The sequence below is a fragment of the Nicotiana sylvestris genome, chromosome 11, assembly GCF_000393655.2.
Source record: "Nicotiana sylvestris chromosome 11, ASM39365v2, whole genome shotgun sequence".
Taxonomy (NCBI): domain Eukaryota; kingdom Viridiplantae; phylum Streptophyta; class Magnoliopsida; order Solanales; family Solanaceae; genus Nicotiana; species Nicotiana sylvestris.
The window spans coordinates 44,795,088-44,815,840 of record NC_091067.1 but is presented as its reverse complement, the minus strand read 5'-3'; the positions used below and the strand labels follow the sequence as shown (position 1 = coordinate 44,815,840).

At 37.9% G+C, this 20,753-nt stretch overlaps 2 protein-coding genes across 3 annotated transcripts in view; one reads left to right on the top strand and one right to left on the bottom strand.

Annotated features, from left to right (window-relative positions):
- LOC104225557 (phosphoinositide phosphatase SAC3-like) overlaps positions 1-8,349 on the top strand; it is a 34,278-nt gene extending 25,929 nt beyond the window's left edge. The window contains exons 15-16 of the mRNA XM_009777381.2: positions 613-748; positions 7,793-8,349. Of these exons, the coding sequence (XP_009775683.1) occupies positions 613-748; positions 7,793-7,912 (256 nt within the window). The 3' untranslated portion in view covers positions 7,913-8,349. The remainder of the gene's footprint in view (positions 1-612; positions 749-7,792) is intronic.
- Positions 8,350-10,099: 1,750 nt separating this feature from the next.
- On the bottom strand, positions 10,100-12,803 carry LOC104225558 (uncharacterized). Of its 2 annotated transcripts, none has more exons than XM_009777382.2 (5): positions 12,644-12,803; positions 12,416-12,517; positions 11,197-11,319; positions 10,668-10,770; positions 10,100-10,574 (listed from the first exon to the last, which is right to left on the bottom strand). In XM_009777382.2, exons 2-5 carry the CDS (start codon positions 12,508-12,510, stop codon positions 10,329-10,331), a joined length of 567 nt encoding a protein of 188 aa, XP_009775684.1. In that variant the 5' UTR covers positions 12,511-12,517; positions 12,644-12,803; the 3' UTR covers positions 10,100-10,328. The 2 variants fall into 2 exon arrangements, with proteins under 2 accessions (XP_009775684.1, XP_009775686.1); XM_009777384.2 differs by having other exon boundaries at positions 12,416-12,527; positions 12,644-12,757.
- Positions 12,804-20,753: the final 7,950 nt, after the last annotated feature.

Here is a 20,753-nt window from a genome sequence, read left to right as displayed (position 1 = left end):
TGAGGATAAGGTCTGCGTACACATTACCCTCCCCAAACCCCACTTGTGGGATCCCATTGAGTGGTGGTTGTTTAATTTTAAGACTAAAGTGTTGTGCAGTGAAATTAATTTTTTGTGAAGTAGGAGATCAAATTGCTTTCAAGTTCTTAATCTGCTATCAGTTCTAGTACTCTTTAGAATTCACTGGCTTTCCACTATGCCTTTAGTTTTCTTGGGTTGTATAATTTACCACTGGTCATGATCTATCAGTTGGATATGTTATGGGCAGTATTCCTGTTGCCAATCTGTATTCTTTTTTGGTTCAAAAGGTTTTCTTCAAGTGATTATTCTGGTGATATCTGTTTATGATAAGGTGGTTTCTAATGTTGATGGTTGTGTAGGAATTAGGCAAACATTGCAAAAAAGTTGAGGGTTGACAGTTACACTTACTTTTTCTTTTTCCCCGCGCTCTAAAATTTCTCATAATGGTGTTGTCAAGTTGCTGTTCTATAATCGTGAACTGCTGGAAGAGTAATTGTTGACTTCTTCCATCTAGAACTGATTGCACATATGATGTAAATGTTAAGAGTTTACTTGAAGAAACGATGTCATTGATGCCTTCTATGGATGCAGGTCATTGTTCACAAACTCACCAATAGGTGGACTATCATCAGAGAATGTTGTCAGTGACATAGTGGGGGAAACAACAACTCCATTCTCCAGTGAAGGTGGATGTAGCATGAATGTTGGTATTTCAGTTACTTCACAAGTAAGGCTTCTACACTCATTTTTTTTTTGGCCAAACCATTCACTGATGTACTTGAGTGCTACTTCATATCACCAAAAAAAGATTGCATGAGGATGTCACGACCCAAAATCTAGCTAGACGTGATGACACCTAACCCAACCCGCTAAGTAAGCCAGTTAAGAATAAACCAATTCAAATAAGATTCCTTAAGAGAAATAATAATAATAATACAACTGAGCTTTTATACAAAGAATTCCCAAGGACTAGTAGTACAAATCATGAGTTTCTAAGATTTGGAATTTACAAAATCTGCACGCAAGGTGCAGAAGTGTAGTATGAGTACAACCGACCCCATGTACTCAGTAAGTAACAAACCTAACCTTAGGTTGAAAGTAGTGACGAGCTGAGACAAAGTTCGGAGTCCAACACCAATAGCCAACAACAATTCATAACAATATAATAAAAAGTGATAAAAGAAATAACTCAGAGATATAATGCTCATCTCGGTCACAGTTCCGGAAAATACGCATTCTTTTCAAGTATAACAATGAAAACCCAAATCTTTTACTGAAATCACCGAACAACAACAGCATATCCAGTATTATCCCACATCGTGGGGTCTGGAGAGGGTAGTGTGTACCCAGATCTTACCCCTACCTTGTGAAGGTAGAGAGCCTGTTTCCAATAGACCCTCGGCTCAGAAAAACATAAGTACCACATTAATTAAAAAGATAGACAATGAGGGACAACACCGAAAAGCCACCACCTAAGCCTCGCCCACCTTGTCGTGAATAATCTCATACTTGATCCTATCCAACTTGGTGTGCCTTGCACATCTATCTCAACATCGTCATCTCTACTACCTTCATCTTCTAGATATGGGAAATCTTGATAGGCCAACACTCAGCCCCATATAACATAGTTGGTCTGACCACCACTCTGTAAAACGTACCTTCAAGTTTTGGTGGCACGTTCTTGTCACACAAAACACCATAAGCGAGTCTCCATTTCATCCATCCCGCCCAATACGATGTGTGGCATCTTCATCAATCTCCCTATCCCCTTGAATAATAGACCTAAGGTATTTAAAACTACCTCTCTTAGGGATGACTTGCGAGTCCAACCTCACCTCACCTTCCCCTTCCCGAGTCTCACCACTGAACTTACACTCCAAGTATTCTATTTTGGTCCTACTCAGCTTGATGCCTTTAGACTCCAGGGTCTGCTTCCACACCTCTAACCTCGCGTCCTATTGAGATCACCAAAATGTGAGTAAATTGGAAAATTGTGATTTTTCCCAAAACTTTCGACAACAAGTAAGATGTTTCATTATTAAATGACATGAGGAAAGTATATCTCTATGCCTACATGTCAATGTGTATGTGAAGTCATGAATGACGCAATACCGTACAATATGAGGTAAAATGCATCTTTATGCCTGTATGTCAAGTGTGCCTGTCGAATGCAATGCAACACAGTGATAAAACCAAATGCATACTCTCAAAGTATCAATTGACTTAGTCCTCTCAGTCACTTAGTCTTCACAGTCACTCAGTCCTCCTAATCACTCGGCACTCGCACTCAGTAGGTACCTGCGCTCACTGTGGGTGTGCAGACTCTGGAGGGGCAGATCCAACTCCAGCGCTACAATAAGCCAATCATGGCATGAATCAATAAAGCCTGTTGCGGCGTGCAACCCGATCCTATAAACATCCTCACAATCAGGCCCTCGGCCTCACTCAGTCATCAATCTCTCCAGTCTCTCGGGCTCACAATGTCATGAAACAACATACCCAGTAAAATTCCACTAGTAGGGTTGGGAGAGTAAAATGTACGCAGACCTTACCCCTACCTCGAAAGGGTAGAGAAACTGTTTTCGGGAGACTCTCAGCTCAACAGAAGAGACAATAATATCACAAAAGGAAACACAAAAAAAAAGGCCAGTAGCAACAAAAGATGCCAGAAAGATAATAACAACAACGTAAGAGAGAAAAAAACAATGTGAACACAACATAGATCGCTAACAGACCTAGACAAAACTCTATCAGACTACCCTGTACAAAGGGAAAAACTCTCGACTACCCCCACGCCTACAACCCTAATGCTCGACCTCCACATGTTCCTATCAAAAGCCATGTCCCCGGAAATCTGAATCCTCGCCATGTCCTGCCTGATCACCTCGCCCCAATACTTCTTAGGCCGCCCTCTGCCTCTTCTCGTACCTGCCAAAGCCAACCGTTCACACCTCCTAACCGGGGTATCTGTGGTTCTCCTCCGCACGTGCCCGAACCACCTAAGCCTACTTCCCGCATCTTGTCGTCTACGGGAGCAATGTCCACCCTCTCCCAAATATCTTCATTCCTTATCTTATCCAGTTTAGTATGCTCGCACATCTATATCAACATCCTCATTTCGGCTACTTTCATCTTCTGGATATGTGAATTCTTCACTGGCCAACACTCAACCCCATACAACATAGCCGGTCTAACCACCGCTCTGTAAAACTTACCTTTGAGTTTCAGCGACACCTTCTTGTCACACAAGACTCTAGACGCTAACCGCCGTTCCATCCACCGCACCCCAATACGATGCGTGACATCCTCGTCGATCTCTCCATCTCCCTGGATGATTGACCCTAGGTACTTGAAACTTTCTCTCTTGGGGATGACTTGTGAGTCGAGCCTCACTACCATGTCCGCTTCCCCCGTCACGCTGCTGAACTTACACTCCAAATATTTCGTCTTAGTCCTACTCAACTTGAAGCCTTTGGACTCCAAGGTCTGCCTCCAAGCCTTCAATCTCTCATTAACACCGCCTCGCGTCTCATCAATCAGAACTATATCACCAGCCAACAACATACACCATGGCACCTTCCCTTGAATATGGTGTGTCAGGGTGCCCATCGCCAGGGCAAATAAGAACGGGCTAAGCGCAGATCCTTGGTGTAACCCCATAACCAGCGGAAAAAGCTCTGAGTCACCTCCCGCGGTTCTGACCCGAGTCTTAGCTCCATCATACATATCCTTTATCGATCTAATGTACACTACTAGCACCCCTTTCACCTCTAGGCATCTCCAAAGAACGTCCCGAGGGACCTTGTCGTACGCCTTCTCTAGGTCAATAAACACCATGTGCAAATCCCTCTTCCTATCCCTGTACTATTCCACCAACCTCCTGATAAGGTGGATAGCTTCCGTAGTAGAACGTCCCGACATGAAAATCAACCCAATATGATGTATCAATAAATAGCAAAAGAGACTGAGATATGATATGCCAATGAATGAGTAGAACTGAGTATGTACAATTTAAGCAAATAACTCAACAACAGACATGACCTCGGTGGGCCCCAACATAATAAGTATGTAGCCTAAATATAGTTTCTAACATGGATCACAGCTCAATTACTATAGCACGTAGAGATTTCAGGGATAAAAACAGAATTAAGTAGCTACACAGTACCACAGAAACAACCAAGTCATAATTCATACGGTGCACGCCCGTCACCTAGCATGTGCATCACCTTAACACCAACATATAACACGTATATTCAAGGGTTCATACCCTCAACACCAAGTTTAGAAGTGTTACTTACTTAGAACAAGCCAAATTCAATACCGAGCAAGCCAAGTGATGCTCCAAAAATGCCATCCCGAGCGTACCGACCTTCGAACGGCTCGAAACTAGCCAAAAGCAACCCAAATACATCAAATAATGGCTAAGGAAACAAACCCAATCGATAAAGGTGAATCTTTAATCAAAAGCCCAAAGTCAACCAAAAAGTCAAACCCGTAAAATAGAGTACTTAAAGGTTGTTCCAGGGGTACACTTTGCGATAGTGGTCAAAACCTCGCGATCACGATTACAAAAATTTTAGAGGACAGTTTTACTCTTTGCGATCGCAGCCATTTCCCCGCGATCGCGATGAACAAACTTCTATTAACTCTCCCCAAACTATTCCAGACAGCATGTAGTATAACAGTCATAACTTCTTGTGCAAAACTCCGTGACAAACGGTTCGATTTTCTGAAAACTAGACACAAAGGGCTACAACCTTCATTTTTGGATCATCTCCAAATTCCTTATAGATTAAAAGATATAAGTTTCCAAAGTCGGGTCAGTGGCAGGAGAATTTTCCTCTACGCGATCGCGAAAAGCCTTCTGCGACGCGATTCACAGGCTCATTTTCCCCATTTACTCTTCGCGATCGCGACCAATTCTACGTGATCACAATGCACACTGCTGTAGCCAAAACCAGCAACTAAAAATGCCTAGAAATGGTCTGAAACCACCCGGAAATTCTCCGGAGCCCCTCGGATCCCCGTCTAAACATGCCAACAAAACTCGTGCCTGAACATATTACTCGAGGCTTCAAATCACACATAACAACATCGAAACTATGAATCACATCTCAAATCGAACTTAATGAACTTTGAATCTTTTAACTTTCAAAACTCGTGCCTGAACATATCAAATCAACTCGGAATAAACTCAAATTTTGCGCACAAGTCTCAAATGGCATAACAAAGCTATTCCAATTCTCGGAACTACAATCTGAACCCGATATCATCAAAGTCAACTCTCGGTCAAACTTATGAACATTCCTAATTTTCAAATTTTTAACTTTCGCCAATTAGTGCCGAAACTTTCTAGAATTATCCAAATGTAGATCCGGGCATACGCGCAAGTCCAAAATCACCATCCGAACCTAACGGAACCATCAAAACTCCGAATCGAGGTCAAATACTAAAAAAGTCAAACTATGTCAACTCTTCCAACTTAAAACTTCAAACATGGAATTCATTCTTTCAAATCAAATTCCGGATCTCCTTAAAACCAAAATCGAGGATTCACACAAGTCATAATACATCATACGGAGTTACTCATGCCCCCCAAATCGCCGAGCAAAGTGCAAATGTTCAAAACGACCGGTTGTGTCGTTACGGAATTAAGTAAACCTATCCCTGTACAAAGTTTATGTTAAACTAAATGAGGAGGACTTCTCCTTTACAAGATGTATGCATTTGATATTTTAAAACCATATCTAACTAAATGTTAGAACCTATCTATTGACAAAAGTAGTGGTCCATCCAGGTTCAAAAGAAAATTTACCTTTCTTCACACGAATTCAAGGAACCTGGCAATCCATTTTCACCATTCTTCAATGTGGCTATAACTTCTATAGCCAAATTTATGTCCTCGGGGAAGAATGAATTCAAATTTGCTCCCCAAAATTTGCAAGTTGGTCAGCCACAATTAACCTCCCTGGAACAATACCTTGTGTGCTCATTTGTTGTGCCTCCCGGATGTCTTCTTTTAGCTGCTAGGAAGCTTTAGTTTCCTTCTTGATTGTGATAAAAATAAAATTAGATTCTACTCTTACCCTGTGATAATCATGTCAAAGCACCATTGTAGTCCAATCTTCAAGGCTTGGATCTCATCTTTATTGTTATTGCAGCCAAAATAGGCAGTGAATGCTATCCCCGAGTGTCCTTTGTGATTTCTCCATGGCAGCCCTTACTACAACCATCAACATTCGGTGTAGCTTGGTTTAATTCATCTAACCAACTTGATAGCAAGTATATATGGCCGTGAACTGGAAAGATCTAAAGAAGGAAATTGTGAGTTAAGCAAAAGTTGAATCAAATTGGAAACTTGATCTATAACCATACTAGTTGAACTTTTGTTCCATCATACTTAATTGCACATGTGCTTCCTTTTTCCCCATAGCAAATTGATGGTAAACGTTGCAAAATCAGCTCATGAACTTTGTTGTCAGGGTTAGTCAGCCACCACCTAATAACATTAGTTCTGAGATTTTCCACCCGAGAAGACAACAATACCACAGGAATTTGAAAAAAAATTCTACATAGATGTGGCCATTATCTGGAAGTTGGCGGTTCGTTTTAGTCGCCTACTGTCTTTCCTGGTTTGCCCTAGAAATTTACTTGATTGACCACCGTCAGCTATTTTCTTTGTTTCTAAAAGCTCTTGAGGAATATGGTTAAATTGTGAACCATATCTTCTATAAAAAGAAAACGAAAATATTCATAATGTTAAAGACTTAACTAAGGTGATGTATTGATCGCATGTTAGCGTGGATAGTGTTAGTTGACCCCAAATCTAGATCAAGTGGATGCTTCAAGTGGAACTTTCCTTTTTGGGGTGTCACTCCGACATATAATGGAAGTAATGTTATTGGTTTCAGATTGATGATGACTGTCAATGTGATTATTAATATGATTGTTGCAATTAAATTGAGTACTATAAGTGTCATAAAGGTTGGAGAACTAATGAAAGACTTCGCCATAGCTCGATATTTCTGAAGAAAAGCTTTTTCACCTTACTTGCCTGCTTTGGACAAAAAAGAAACAGTTTATAAAGTTATTTGTCAAACTGCAAATCTTGGATTTCCATAGTTAGGCTCTAATATATAAAGGGGTCTTTTATTTTTTTATTTGGAGGGGGGGGGGGTGATCATTGGTAACTGTGGGCAGCTACTAACGGAAAAGTTGTTGATGTAGTGCTTAGTGGAGAAACAACTATTTCTAGTATGTCATTGACACTTTGGACTTTCTCAACTCCCTGAAGGATTGAAATAACTGTTTCCTTGATCCTCCCTGTACATGTCCAGCACTCTGTTGGTGCTATTTTCATAAAAAAGAAAGAAGAAAAGAACAAGGTTATCTGAACAATTTTAGCAACTTTCCTCAGATGTGCTGGTTCATTAGTCACCCTTGAAATACGATTGTAGTCGCTTCTGATATGAAGCCATGTTTTGACCGACTAAGTCTTTGTTTTTGGTGAAGTTTACAAGACACCATATTAACAATTAATAAATTCTATATTAGTATGTCTAAGTTGGTCTTCTTCTTGAGCCGAGGGTCTCCTGGAAACAGCCTCTCTGCCCCTCAGGGTAGGGGTAAGGTCTGCGTACACATTACCCTCCCCAGACCCCACTAGTGCGATTACACTGGGCTGCTGTTGTTGTTGTATGTCTAAGTTACTGGGCAGTGTTATCTACTTTCTCTTTGCTTGATATTTAACTATAGAATTCATTATCTGCAGGGAATCGAAAATGCTGGAGCAGAGGCATCCTGTAGTGATGCCCAGAACTTTGTAGTTGTCGAGGAACTTTCAGATAGCTTTGTACGTTGGGTAAACTATGGAGAGACACTGTGTCATTGATGCCTCCGAACATTGTAATTCATGCCTTCCTGCGAGTCGTGTTAGTAAACGTGCCGACACCTTCAACTCATTCTAGCACTGGCATGCCTCATGTTTGGAGAAGTGTTGCGGGGACAGTTTAGGAGGAAACACACCATATCTGTTGTATCAGCATTCTTTTTACAATATTTCCTGACTAAGCAACCATCTAGGCTTGCATTTATTTGATTGTTGAAATCATCAGTCTAGTTGGATACCACTAGTACATAGCCAACAGTTATAAAATTCTTTCTGGAACTCTTTTCACGGAATGTAGGTTCCAATGTTGTAAATAGACAGGTTTGACTTGCTAAAGCTCCATTCGACAATTGTAGACCAATTTTTCAGTGCAAACACATACTTCCATATATTGGAAGTGACATCTAATCGTGAAATAATTACAGGTTTGACTTGCTAAAGCTCCATTCGACAATTGTAGACCAATTTTTCAGTGCAAACACATACTTATATTGGAAGTGACATCTAATCGTGAAATAAGCTCTTGAAGAAACAAAATTGCTACTTGTATCGTCCATATGGATTGTAGCAGCAGCCTGGTCATCTTAAAGTTGTCAACTGATTGATTCTTTTCCTGGCAAGTCAGAGTTATTTTCTTGCTCGGGGAATGAATTATGTCCTGATAGATGTATTTTGATATGTCAATTTTATGTTTTTCCCCTTCTTTAAGTTGACAGTTAAGAGCAAAACTTGAAAACACATTGAATTGAATCTTCGGCAAAATAGAAGGAAAAAGCTTTCTGAATTCAGATCGTCTAATGGTGATAGATTCCTATACTGTGGTCCCAATAGTTGGGATTAGCAACTAGGTAAAGATACTTTTCTTTTTTGTATTGATTTTTTGGAGTTTTCTCTTAATCACACCCAATATGGAAGCTAAAGATAATCAAGCCTTTTACCACGGATTTTCATCTGCCTTGCTTTGCCTAAGGCAATTCTGATGCATTTACTTGCATCTAACACTGGCAATACACAAATGAATAACAACCACTACACCAACGCCCATTCTAACAACAGTAACTTAAAATCTAACTCCAGCACTAAATCAGCCAAAGCTATTGGATGGACCAATCTCCCCTGCACTTTAGCAACGAAGAAAGGGCAGAACAAAGATACAAAGAAAACCCTCAGGGGTTGGCCTGGTGGCAATTGACTTGAGCCTGGGGTTTGCTCCCTTTCAAGGTCTCAAGTTCGAAACTCACTGGATGCAAACAATTTCTGAGGGCCATCGGACTGGGTAAAACCTGAATTAACCGTGGTGCACTTGCGGGAAACTCCTTGCCGAAGGCCTGTGCACCCCCGGGATTAGTCGGGTCTCGAAGAGACTCGGACACCCGGTGCAAATCAAAAAAACAAAAAAAAAGATACAAAGAAAATGGCGGCCATATAGTTATAGAAGTGACACTGAAGCATAACTAGAAGTATAAATTTACACTAGCAGCCGGAGATACAAGGAATTCGATGTGCAGAGAAAGTAAAAGTAAAAACTTGTAGATCTTTGAAAGCTACTTCCATACAAGTTAGTCCAAGCATGAATTCGTTACCACATCATGGAATTTGCATAACTTCCACCATCAAATTTGTGGGGCAACAAACTCATAATGCAATAAACACTGCATTTTCGAAAGATGAATTTTCCTGTGTCAGTAACTGATTCTGCAACAAACCATTGGCTAAACGGTGGTGGAACACATTGCCCGTCACACGGGATGAAGGTTAAGTAGCATGAGAGTTCTACAGCAGGTTGTAATCTCAAAAAGACTCACTAATACATGCATGACTATGTTGTGCGGACTCTCCAAAATGCTGCCGCACTGTGTCGGATCATTAAAAAATGCACTATTTTGGGAGGATCCGTCACGCACCCAACGACATTTTCAGAGAGTTTGAGCAAAATAGTGCATGCAAAATAAGTTTTTTTTTTATCTAATTAAATATGCATAATACGTTGTTAGAACTGCCCAATGCCTAAGATTGCTACCAAGAAGAGATCTCTAGCATTTACTACACCGGGTAAGAAGTTGAGAAGAAATCCCCCATTATTATAACTGAGGCTGTGGTAACCTCCTCTGAAAGGAAAAGGCAATAAACAATACATGACAGGTATTAGATGAAAAAAATACTACACCTGCAAAATTTGTCCAACGCAGATGAGAGATAACACTCACTTATTCTTCAAATTTAATTGAAAAAGGAATTCCATGCCTACCACATAAACAAGAAATTAAATGTTTTCTTTGTAACCCATGATGAAATGATATCATAAATTTATCAAGTATAATCACTTGGACAGAGGGTTAAATATTTCAGGATAGACAATTGAATCATCAAAAGAGTGAAAAGGAAACCTATTAGAACAACTGAGCAAGACCATGTGCTTTTACCAGCCACCTCCACCTCTTCTATCTTGCAACTCCGCTTGCCTCTCCTCTTTCAGTTTCTCCACAACTTTAAGAATATCTCGGTTATAGAAACGATCGTGCACAAACTTTCTTTCTTCAGCTTGTATCTCCTTGATAGCACTTGGATATGGATTAGGAGGTGGTTTCTTCCCTTGAAGTCGTGCAATCTGCTTAAGTCGAGAATATGCTTTCTTTTTTGCTTTTCTCTCTGCTCGATACTCCATCTATAACAACAAAGCCACACCGGTTTTAAACGAGAGATCCTAGAAGAAGATTGAGCCTCAACGAATTTGAATATAGAAAGACGAAATACGTACATCAGCAACAGCCATTGCTTCCTCTTCACTGACCCCCTGCTCCTTTAAATCGAGCACTCGCCCCCCAAATATACGGGCTGGAGGAGGATCAAATCCGGAAATCCTGTTAGAAGTATCAAGAAAATAAAGCCTCTATTGTGCAAAAAGGTAAATTCAGCATGCCAACTTCTCCTATAGGAAAATAACGAATAACATAAAATACTGATTCTATCCTCGAGTGGACAACATAAGATGTGCTGAGACCATAGATGATCTTTTACTTTTACTTCTCGATATAGTACTTTTCATATTATGTAATTAGTAGCACCTTTCCCTATTTCTTCCCTTGACGGGCAGCATATTGCATGTAAAACTATCAAGATTAAAGCCTACACATTCAAGTTGAGACCCTAAACTAAAGGATAACAGTATAACACGGCATACACCTCAAGGGTAATTTATTATCTGAGCACATTATAATGCTACTATCTGATGATTGTAGGAGTTCAAAAACACATACTCAGAACCATGAATAGGTTAGAAGCCATACTTAATAGCATCCTCGTGTTTAGATTCTGGATGCTTCTGGAAGAACTTCTTGATATAGACATCCTCTGGTAAACTGACGGGTTTCAGTTTCTTTTCGGCACGAGGGAATGTTGCCGGTGGAGCCCTGGTTTCAAACAAAATTCCAAGCAACAACCAGCATTATGAGCACAATTTCATACTTAAAGGCAAAATGGATAAAATCTATAGCAAAATTATGCCTAAGAATCCTACAAGCATTTTAACACTTCTATTAGAAGCTTGTTGCTCATCAAAGTCCAGGTAACGGAAGAAAGATTGGCACGACAATTCGAGAGGTCACTTACCTTTGAAGGAGCAATTGCCTGAAGTTTTTCAATTAGCTAGCACAAGGAGGCAAAGTTGTACTGATACTTTTCAGACACAGGATGGAACATAACTTTGAGAAGGAATGTCAATGACTGGGTTCTACTAGACAAACTGAGTTCTTTTATTTTTACAGGGATACCAAGGCTGCATACCAAGAAGGATAAGTTATTCTGGAAGCATCAAAGTGAAGGAAACTTCCCTTGCCAAATCCTGTTACAAGGCCCTAACACTAACAAATACACAATTGAGGTAGCGGCGATGGAAAAGATTTGGAAAACAAATGCTCCCTACAAGGTCAAATGTTTTTCATGGTTGGCATCCCAAGAAGTTAGCAAAGGAAAGGATACAACATGTGCTTACTTAGGTGAAGAGGAAAGTGAAGGAAATAGCCACATATTCCTTCACTGTGAAGTGACTGCAGAATTATGGAACATGTTCCTGAATATATAGGGGTGAAATGGTCAATGCCAACATCAACATAGTTTCCTGGAAAGCTGGTATAAACCTGATTTGAGCAAACAACACAAGAGAAGATACAGGTAACAATTGCGGCTTGTATTTGGTGGAACCATACGAAATGTTAGGAGTTTTGATAGCAAAGCAGAGTCAATCAGTCGGGATACAATACAAATTCCTAGCTAACAGTGTTGTCTTTCTGGTGCAAGAATGATTATATTGAGGATGCTGGATTTCATTAGCAAGCTTCAGAATTAGGAAAGTAATGTAATTACTTTTGTTTGTAACACTGCAGCACCTACTTATAATGCTGTTATTTAATAAAATTATCTTTTACTGATAAAATAAAAAATAAAAAATAAAAAATCTGTAAAACAAAAACGAAAGGAAAAATAAAAAGAGGGAGAGTAGGAACGCACTGTTCCATAGCCTTGAGCCAGACAGGCTCGGCCTTGGCGAAGCCTTTGACAAGCTTTCTCGTTCTACTCAGCAAATCACCTTTCATGAACGACATCCTTCTCCTGATCCAAACTGATCTCCATTAATTTCATGAAATTAACACTGAACTTTTCCATTAAAATGGAACTAAATTGATTTTTCACAAAAAAAAAAAAGAAAGAGAACGTGAAAGAAGCCAAGGTTCTCACCTTTCAATAGAGGAAAATGAGGACTTTGATGTGGCGGCCGGCGGAGGAGAGAACGGTGGATACGGAGATGGGTTTGGGGGGTTTTCAGTTCAGGAGCTAGGAGAGGAGAAGATGCCACTGGATTTGGGCCCAATCCTTAAATACATTTGGATTCTGGCCCATAGAAGAACGCCTCCAGCACAGATATTATTATGTTGACCACTTGATTGGTTGCGCGAAAAATTGCTAAAAATAGCCACTTTTTACCCTGCTACTATCATTTAGCAAGCATTTAAAAAGCTAGTAAAGTATTAGACTTTAACCAAAGTTTTTCAGCAATATGTAAATGACGTACTTTGATTAAGACCAGACTCCTCAACGTCCATCAAAACATAACCTCTATTTGAATTAAGAGCAAGTTTTGACAATAGTATTTTCTTGACTTTGAAATGACTTAAATTAAGAACATGAGTTAAAGAGAAAAAGATGAACAGGGTTAAAAAAAAGAGATTTTTATCTATCTATACCATATATCAAACTTTATTACCAAAAATGTTCATAATTTGTTATTTACCCGTGTAGTCCACACTTTTACTACAAATTATATACCAATCCAAAAATAGGTAGATTTTGCCATAAAAAACGCGCTAAAATGAAGGCACCAGATCTGCGTGTGATTCTGTCAACATCAAATTCGAATTGCTGCGTAATTCTCTCCTTCCTCAACGGAAAGAGATCTCTCTTCTCTCACTCAACTACAATTCTCAAAAAACGCAAGCTACTGAAGCTCCAGTAATCAAACGGAAAGGAGATTTCTGTTCTTCATCTTCATCTGTTCTTCCATATATTTTCCACCATTGATAGCCATTAAAAAGCTTGAAAGCTTTGAATTCAAATTTGGGTTTTCAAAAATCATTATTTGTTTGGATTGAGTGTTGTTGTAAATAATTCGGAATATGTTTAGGAGTTTATATCTCAATTTTGAGGGGTTTTGGTGAAGATTAGACTTGGTTTTGACTGAATTTTAGATTGAAACTCGAAGAAGAAGAAGAAGAAGAAGAAGAAGAAGAAGAAGAAGAAGAAGAAGAAGAAGAAGAAGAAGAAGAAGAAGAAGAAGAAGAAGACGTATTTCCAGAAATTGTAGATAAATTGTAGTTAAATTGTAGAATTGTAGATATATTGTAGATAAATTGTAGATATATTGTAGATGAATTGTAGATTGGGAAGACTAAAACTTTTACAAATCTTCTACAATTATGTCGAAAATGCCAATTATGCTACAATTGAAATGAGAATTTGGATATTAAAATTCAATGTATCTATTTTGTAGATATCTTGTAGATAAATTGTAGATAAATTGTAGATTATTTGTATTCTGATTGTAGATGCATTATTTTCTGTTTTCACAAATCCAAAACGACTAAAGCTTCTGCAAAAAACAGTCTACAATTTATCTACAATTTTTCTAATTTGACTACAAAATATCTACAAATTCTGGAAATATGTCTTCTTCTTCTTCTTCTTCTTCTTCTTCTTCTTCTTCTTCTTCTTCTTCTTCTTCTTCTTCGAATTTCAATCGACTGTGTTAACCAGTAACTTTCAACGACTGCCCAAAAAAAAAAGAGGTCAAAGAATTTCGAACTCTCTGCCATTATTATTTCCAGTGGGAATTCAAGCGGTTGGATCAAAGAATTTAAAATTTTCTTGTGAATCTGAAAATATGATATTCTTCAACGGTGGTGGGAAGTTGGGGATGATCAACGAGAGAAAGCATAGGAGCATCGTGAGTTGTGTGTGTGTTGTGAACAGTTGAGATGAAAGGAAAGAGAAAGTGGGAAGATACAGTCCTATAATTATGCCTAATATAAATGAACCCTTAATTATATCCCTAATTTGAATTATGGTATAGAAATGGTAATTTGGTATGCTTAAATGTAATAAACACAAACCTTAAACATTGAGGGTAATAAGGTTTGATATATGATATAGATAGGTAAAAATCCCTTAAAAAAAGGAGCAGACACAGAAATATGAAAATATAAAAATCAATACATAATGAAAGACACTTTAAAAGTGAGGGAGTACCGAGTAAGAGTGTTAAATATTTGATAAAATAATATTTTTAGAATATTAAATTTTAAATTGTCGGCACTATAGACTTTCTCTTTAATTTGGTATCAGACTAAATTAATTCGGTTGGTGGGATAAGGGATAAAAATTATATTATGGGATAAAATGCGGAGTTATTTCTCTGATACTAGAATGAAAAATAGTGGGGAATGAAATGAAAGACTATGACACCAGCACGATAATGCAATAAATAGACATTTGAAAAAGACAATACAATGAAAATTCATCTCCTACAGTAACTCAAGGACAACATGGGTTAAGGGAAAGAGATGAATAGAGTAAAAAAAGTGTAGACACAGAAATATGGAAATATAAAAACCAATACATGATGAAAGACACGTTAGGAGTGAGGGAGTATCGAATAACCTTATTAAATATTTTGATAAAGTAATATTTTCAGAATATTGAATTATAAATTGTCAACACTATAAACTTTCTCTTTAATTTTACCGAGTAGGATTTTTAAATACTTTGCTAAAACAATATTTTTATATTGAATTTTAAATTGTCAACACTATAAACTTTCTCTTTAATTTTGTATCAGTGCCAAAATTTTAAAATACGGAGTTATTTTATTTCGCATGTGATTAATTAATTCCGAGAATCATGAGATATCCTTGTCTATCCCGTTTTAGCAACCAAACGACCCCTTAGTATCTAAGTTATAAAAACATAGTAATTTGATTGAGATTGAAAAATTCTACTTTTTGAAGTTGAAGCTAAAAAAGTATATTTTGATTGCATTTGAACATGAAAATGAAAGTTAAAGTTTTGTGAGTAAAAACGTTATAAAAAACTCCTAAAATTTGTTTTTAAAACTTCAAATTCTATATTTTAAGTTTGCAATTGAAATTATTGGTCAATTAAGCAAAATTTAAAGTAATTTTCAAATACTATTTGAAATTTTGAAACCAAATTTATAACCAAGAGGTGGTATCAAATTTGAAGGATCGTTGGTATTTTAGCCTCCCTTTTTTTGTTATTCGGAAAGTCGAGTAAGCTCTTATTGTTTTACATTTCGGATATGTGCTTTAACATAACAATGATATTTTTTTTGATTTAGCTAGAGAATGACTCAAACAGACTAGCTACAAAGTCCAATTAAATTAAACTTTAGCTCTGTCTTCTTAAAAGACGATGTTAATCATAAGCTAATTAGTTTTAGTCATTTGGCATGAGTAATGCGCAAAAAGGAAAGAAAATTAAAAAGTGAATACCTATAGTTAGGCAACCTTTTAAAAACTTATCACATTTTTTTCTTCCAAAAGTTAAAAAAGTGGCCAAATTAAGACCAAAAACTCATTTTGTTCATATTCTCAAATACAACCACCAAAGCCAGCCTCGTATTTCCCGCATAATGGTGTGCACCATAGGGTCTGGGCAGAAAAAATCATTTCCACCCAAATTTATACCAAACTAACTAAGGCAATCTTTAGGGTTACTAATTGGAGTGAATTTAAGAATACAATAATAATTTAATTATAATGACTCTTTGAATCAAAAAATAATCAAGAATATCATGGTATATTTTTTTCCTGCTTTGACTGATAAATTCAATCAAAATTGCTATATATATCATCAATTCAAAGGAGAAAAATAAATTTAAATTATGTTGATTTAAAAGAATTTAATTCTTATAAAGTTAATGAAGAAGCTTATTGATTATCAAACCTAGTAGCACTATGTATAAGAGTCGAAAAAGAAGTACCCCTCTATTCATTACGTAACCAGACATAACGGGGCAAATGGACGGTAACACATAATAACAAATAAAAAATTATCCTCATTATCATAAATTAAGTCATTGAATATTCCTAAATGAATATATAATATCATATGATTTGGTGTAAACATCAATCTTTTTTCGAGCACGAAATTAGCAGTCTAAAACAATTTACATAATTAAACAACAGCAATTCTGGTAACTATATTAATCATTTAGTAGTGTGGATCATGACCAATTAAGGCCTACAACCAATTTCAACCCCAGTTCGACTCTGGCACTCTCTACACATTCTTGGCAACTGTCTTACGTTATTATTTCCTTCAACATTTTCATCATTAGTCGGAGCTGCCGCTGCCGCTGTCGCTTGTGTATCATCACCATTCCGTCTATGCTCTCTAACTTGTATTATCTCCGCATCCTTTCCAATCTTCTTTATTTCCTTTACAAGAAACTCCGGACGTACTGTTCCAACCACTACCAATTTCCTCTCCCCTGTTTTTATGCTCACACAATCTATACCTATTAACCCAATAACGATGACAAGTAATTAGCGACTCCAAAAAAAAGGTAAAGGATTTATGTTTGTTTCAATTTATGTGAATCTACCTATTACTATGTGAAGAGTCAAATATGATTTTTGTTGATCACGTTTCTTGCAAATCTTTTTAAATACTTTGAACTATTAATTATTGTGACTTATAATACCTTTTTTATGTAATTTTCAAATATATAGTAAATTTTATTTCAAAATTTTAAAAATTCTATGTTCGAATTCATATTGAAAATTAGTCAATTTGACCTTAGTAAAGGTTCACATACACTGAAATGGAAGGAATATACATTGTCAGTTTGAAGATATATTATTAGTGATTTTAATTTTTGATGATATGTTATTTACCATTTTTAAATTCTTATCAAGAGATTTATTTGTAATTACCTAATAAGTAACCCAGCTCGAATTCGTGTTTGAGACTACCACATCTCATTTTATTTACTGAATTTGACATATATTATTTGTAATTTTATTAGATGGTTCTCAAACACAATAAAGAATCTAAATGGCTAGGCAAAAATTATTAGGTTCAGATAAGCTCATTGAACCTTATACATTAGATTTGCCCCTGTCGATTTTATAGACATTTGTTATATCATAGAATTAAATTCAAGAAAAAGGGATAAATAAATTAAAAAGGAAGTAACATATTTAAATATCAAGTAACTACATGGTGAAGTAAATAAAAAAACTATTGCCTTAGTTTTAATATTTCTCTTTTTTCTGCTTTTTTTTGTTGGGGGTGGGGGTATTTAATTACCTTCACGTCTTGCAATGGCTTGCAGAACAAATTTCTTGCACAGGACACAGTTGAAATTAACTTGCAGAAGAGTGGTTCTAATCATAGCTAGCTGGATGATTACTCCCAAAACCTTCACTTATTTGGTTTCCAATTTATGGATTTTGAGAGAGATTGAAAATTGTGGTATCATTCTTAATTTTCATATTAGTAGACTTGAATGTGTATATATAAATCCCAGAAGTCGTTTTTAAAAACTTTTTGAAGAGAGGACTAGTATTAGCGTGGACTATTTATAAGATATATATGGTCGGCCACTTAAAAAGTTTGTACAACTTTCTAAAATTGTAGAAACATGAAACTAATTAATAATAAGTCAAATTTAAATGCAATAGGCTTTACGAGATTTTGCAATACCGTCCATGAGCATGAACTATGACGACATGCATAGCTAATTAATTAGTAGCACCGTGAAATGGAAATAATTTAATATAGGTTTTACAAAAAATGTATAAATAGAATTTCAAACTTAACATTTTTCGTAATATACGGTTATAAGGTATAACTTGAGCAATTTCTATCACGACTACTATTTTTAATTAGACTAAGACCCACTCAAACATTCGAAGCGTGAGAACCTCAAATTCCGAGACTGAAAGGCTGTGTGTGTTTCTTTGGCTTGGATTAAGTCATTACCAGTATAGGGTTGACCTATATACTCCAATGGTCATTTACAAATAAAGTTAGCAAACATAATACGAGTAACTGATCCGAGTAACTATATACTATTTGTTGTTATTTAGGTGGGAACGAGCGGTGACAATTTCGTAACAAACATGAGCTTAAATATTGGGAGCTAAAGATTGGAAAAAGTAGAATAATATATCAAAAACTGAAAAGACAATGTACTGATGTGAACAAAAATGACGAAAATTTCAAACTCAAATGGATTTTGACCTAATCGATGGAAGGTGTGAGAACCACGAATTTTGTACTTTTGTGGAGAGTCTATATCCGATAGGTTACGAATATTTCGGCCTTCTATTGGCTATGCTTGATTATCCGACAATATTCTTCGAAGTCGTTCAAGGCTAGGACCGATCCGAACCATGACCCCGATGTTTACCATGAGCTTAATTTATTCGTATACAGATAGTCCCCTCGTTTCTCAGAGGATAAGTTGACGAGAAACGACATGAGCTCCCCAATTCCTTCTTCGATACGTCGTGTCAGAAACGACAAAAACGCGAAACGCCTCGTCAATCATGTCATAATGGCCTTAAATGCGTGTCAACTGCCAGTTAACCGTTCCTGGACGCGAAACGTCGCGGAAACTCTATAAAATACCCTCTCCTTTGTTCATTTTCACTTTCCATCAATTCTACCCTTTGCAAAAAAATTTATCCATCTTCTTCTCAAGCCAACAAGTCTAATCCTTCAACTTCCTTTATTTTTTCATCTTTTCCAGATTTTCCTCCATTTTTACTTTCTAAAGGAATGGCAAAGACTTCCAAAATCGTTCCCCAGAAAGAATCTTCTTCTACTTCGCGGCCGACCACTGAGGTCGAGGAGATCGCTCCGGGCGTGGCTGTTGATGAACCAGTACCCGAAACCCCCTTTGAAAATGTTCATCCCCGGGGGTTCTCGGTCAATGACGATTTCAAGGTTGAGAAGCTTCCTCCATACATGTGCGATGTGAGGAGGTCTCGAGATACATCTGCTCGATTACCGAAGAGGTCCTCCCCACGGTCCGAAAAGACTACAACTAGGCCGATAAAAACATAGTGGTCCTCGACCCAGAGGAGGTCATTACCACCCATGTCGAGGAATATCTGAGTGTTTACACTTATCCCTTTACATTGGGACTAGTGGACCCGGTCATTATAGATTTTTGCAAGAGATACAAGGTATGCCTCAGTCAGATTCATCCTTCACTGTGGAGGATTATGATCCTCCATCGGTTTTTTGTGAACAAAATCGACTTTTACCAGTTTACTATGGATCACTTACTCATGTACAATCCCCAAATATCCCGAGGGGGACTGATAAAGCTTGTGCCGGGCCAATAAAGCCCCATTCTCAAGTATTGATGAGGACCGAGATCGAGGTTGGCAAGGCCGTTTTGTCCGAGTGAGGACTTCATACTTGATTCCGGTTGAATGCAGGCCATTCCCCGAGAAGTGAAATATGTCACGTAAGTAGAACTTTCCTTCGAATGTTGATTTTATGTTTACTTCTCTTTCGTTTATTGGTATTCGTGGTGGTGCATCTGTCGCTCGAGTCCCAAATGCTGTCACTCGACTCAAGGAATGGGTCGAAGGTATCGTTTCATAGATACCTTACTCCGAGCGCTTGTGGCGCAATCTCTCGAAGGGCCGTTGGGAGGCCCGTTCCCATGGTAGTATTTCTTTCCCGAGTAGGTTGTGTTAGTCTTCTTCTTTTAACATCGAGTCCTTATTTTCTTTACTTCCTTTTGCAAGCTTGCCTACAGATGTCGAGCTTAGGCCTCCAGTCAGTGGTAAGGACTTGCCTCTTGAGTCTCCTGCTCCGAGGCAGGCCGGAGAGAGGAAAAGGAGGAGGGCTCCGAGCTCCCCAAGCTTAGAGAAAAAGAAATCAAGAAGGAGGCTGGTTCACAAGTCAAAGGAAACCTCCAGCTCCAGACTGCTTGACTCGGAATCACTCCTCCGACTCAGGTACGAGCCTGAGGAGGACGAACATTCAGTGGCCTCAGAGCCATTAGTCCCCGAAGAACAGGCGGTAGTGGAGGAGGAAACGATGAAGGCTAACCCTTCTCAAGTTCATGAGGCTGATGTTGCAGTGAGGGCCGAGAACTCTTGAGATACCGGCTCTGCCCCACCCGGTGTGATAGACATTATATGATCGCCTTCATTCACGGAATCAATGTTCGACGAAGACCTATCGACGAAGGAGCGAGCGAACGAGGGCGCCCGCGGAGTGGACGAACCCCTTCGTCACTTATTTG

What these genes read in the sequence shown, in the direction of transcription:
- LOC104225558 (XM_009777382.2), bottom strand. Translation starts at nt 12,510, where the DNA reads ATGTCGTTCATGAAAGGTGATTTGCTGAGTAGAACGAGAAAGCTTGTC. An exon ending in TGGCTCAAGGCTATGGAACA is followed by an intron (nt 11,320 to 12,415) that starts GTGCGTTCCTAC and finishes GTTTGAAACCAG; the next exon opens with GGCTCCACCGGCAACATTCC. An exon ending in AAACACGAGGATGCTATTAA is followed by an intron (nt 10,771 to 11,196) that starts GTATGGCTTCTA and finishes TACTTCTAACAG; the next exon opens with GATTTCCGGATTTGATCCTC.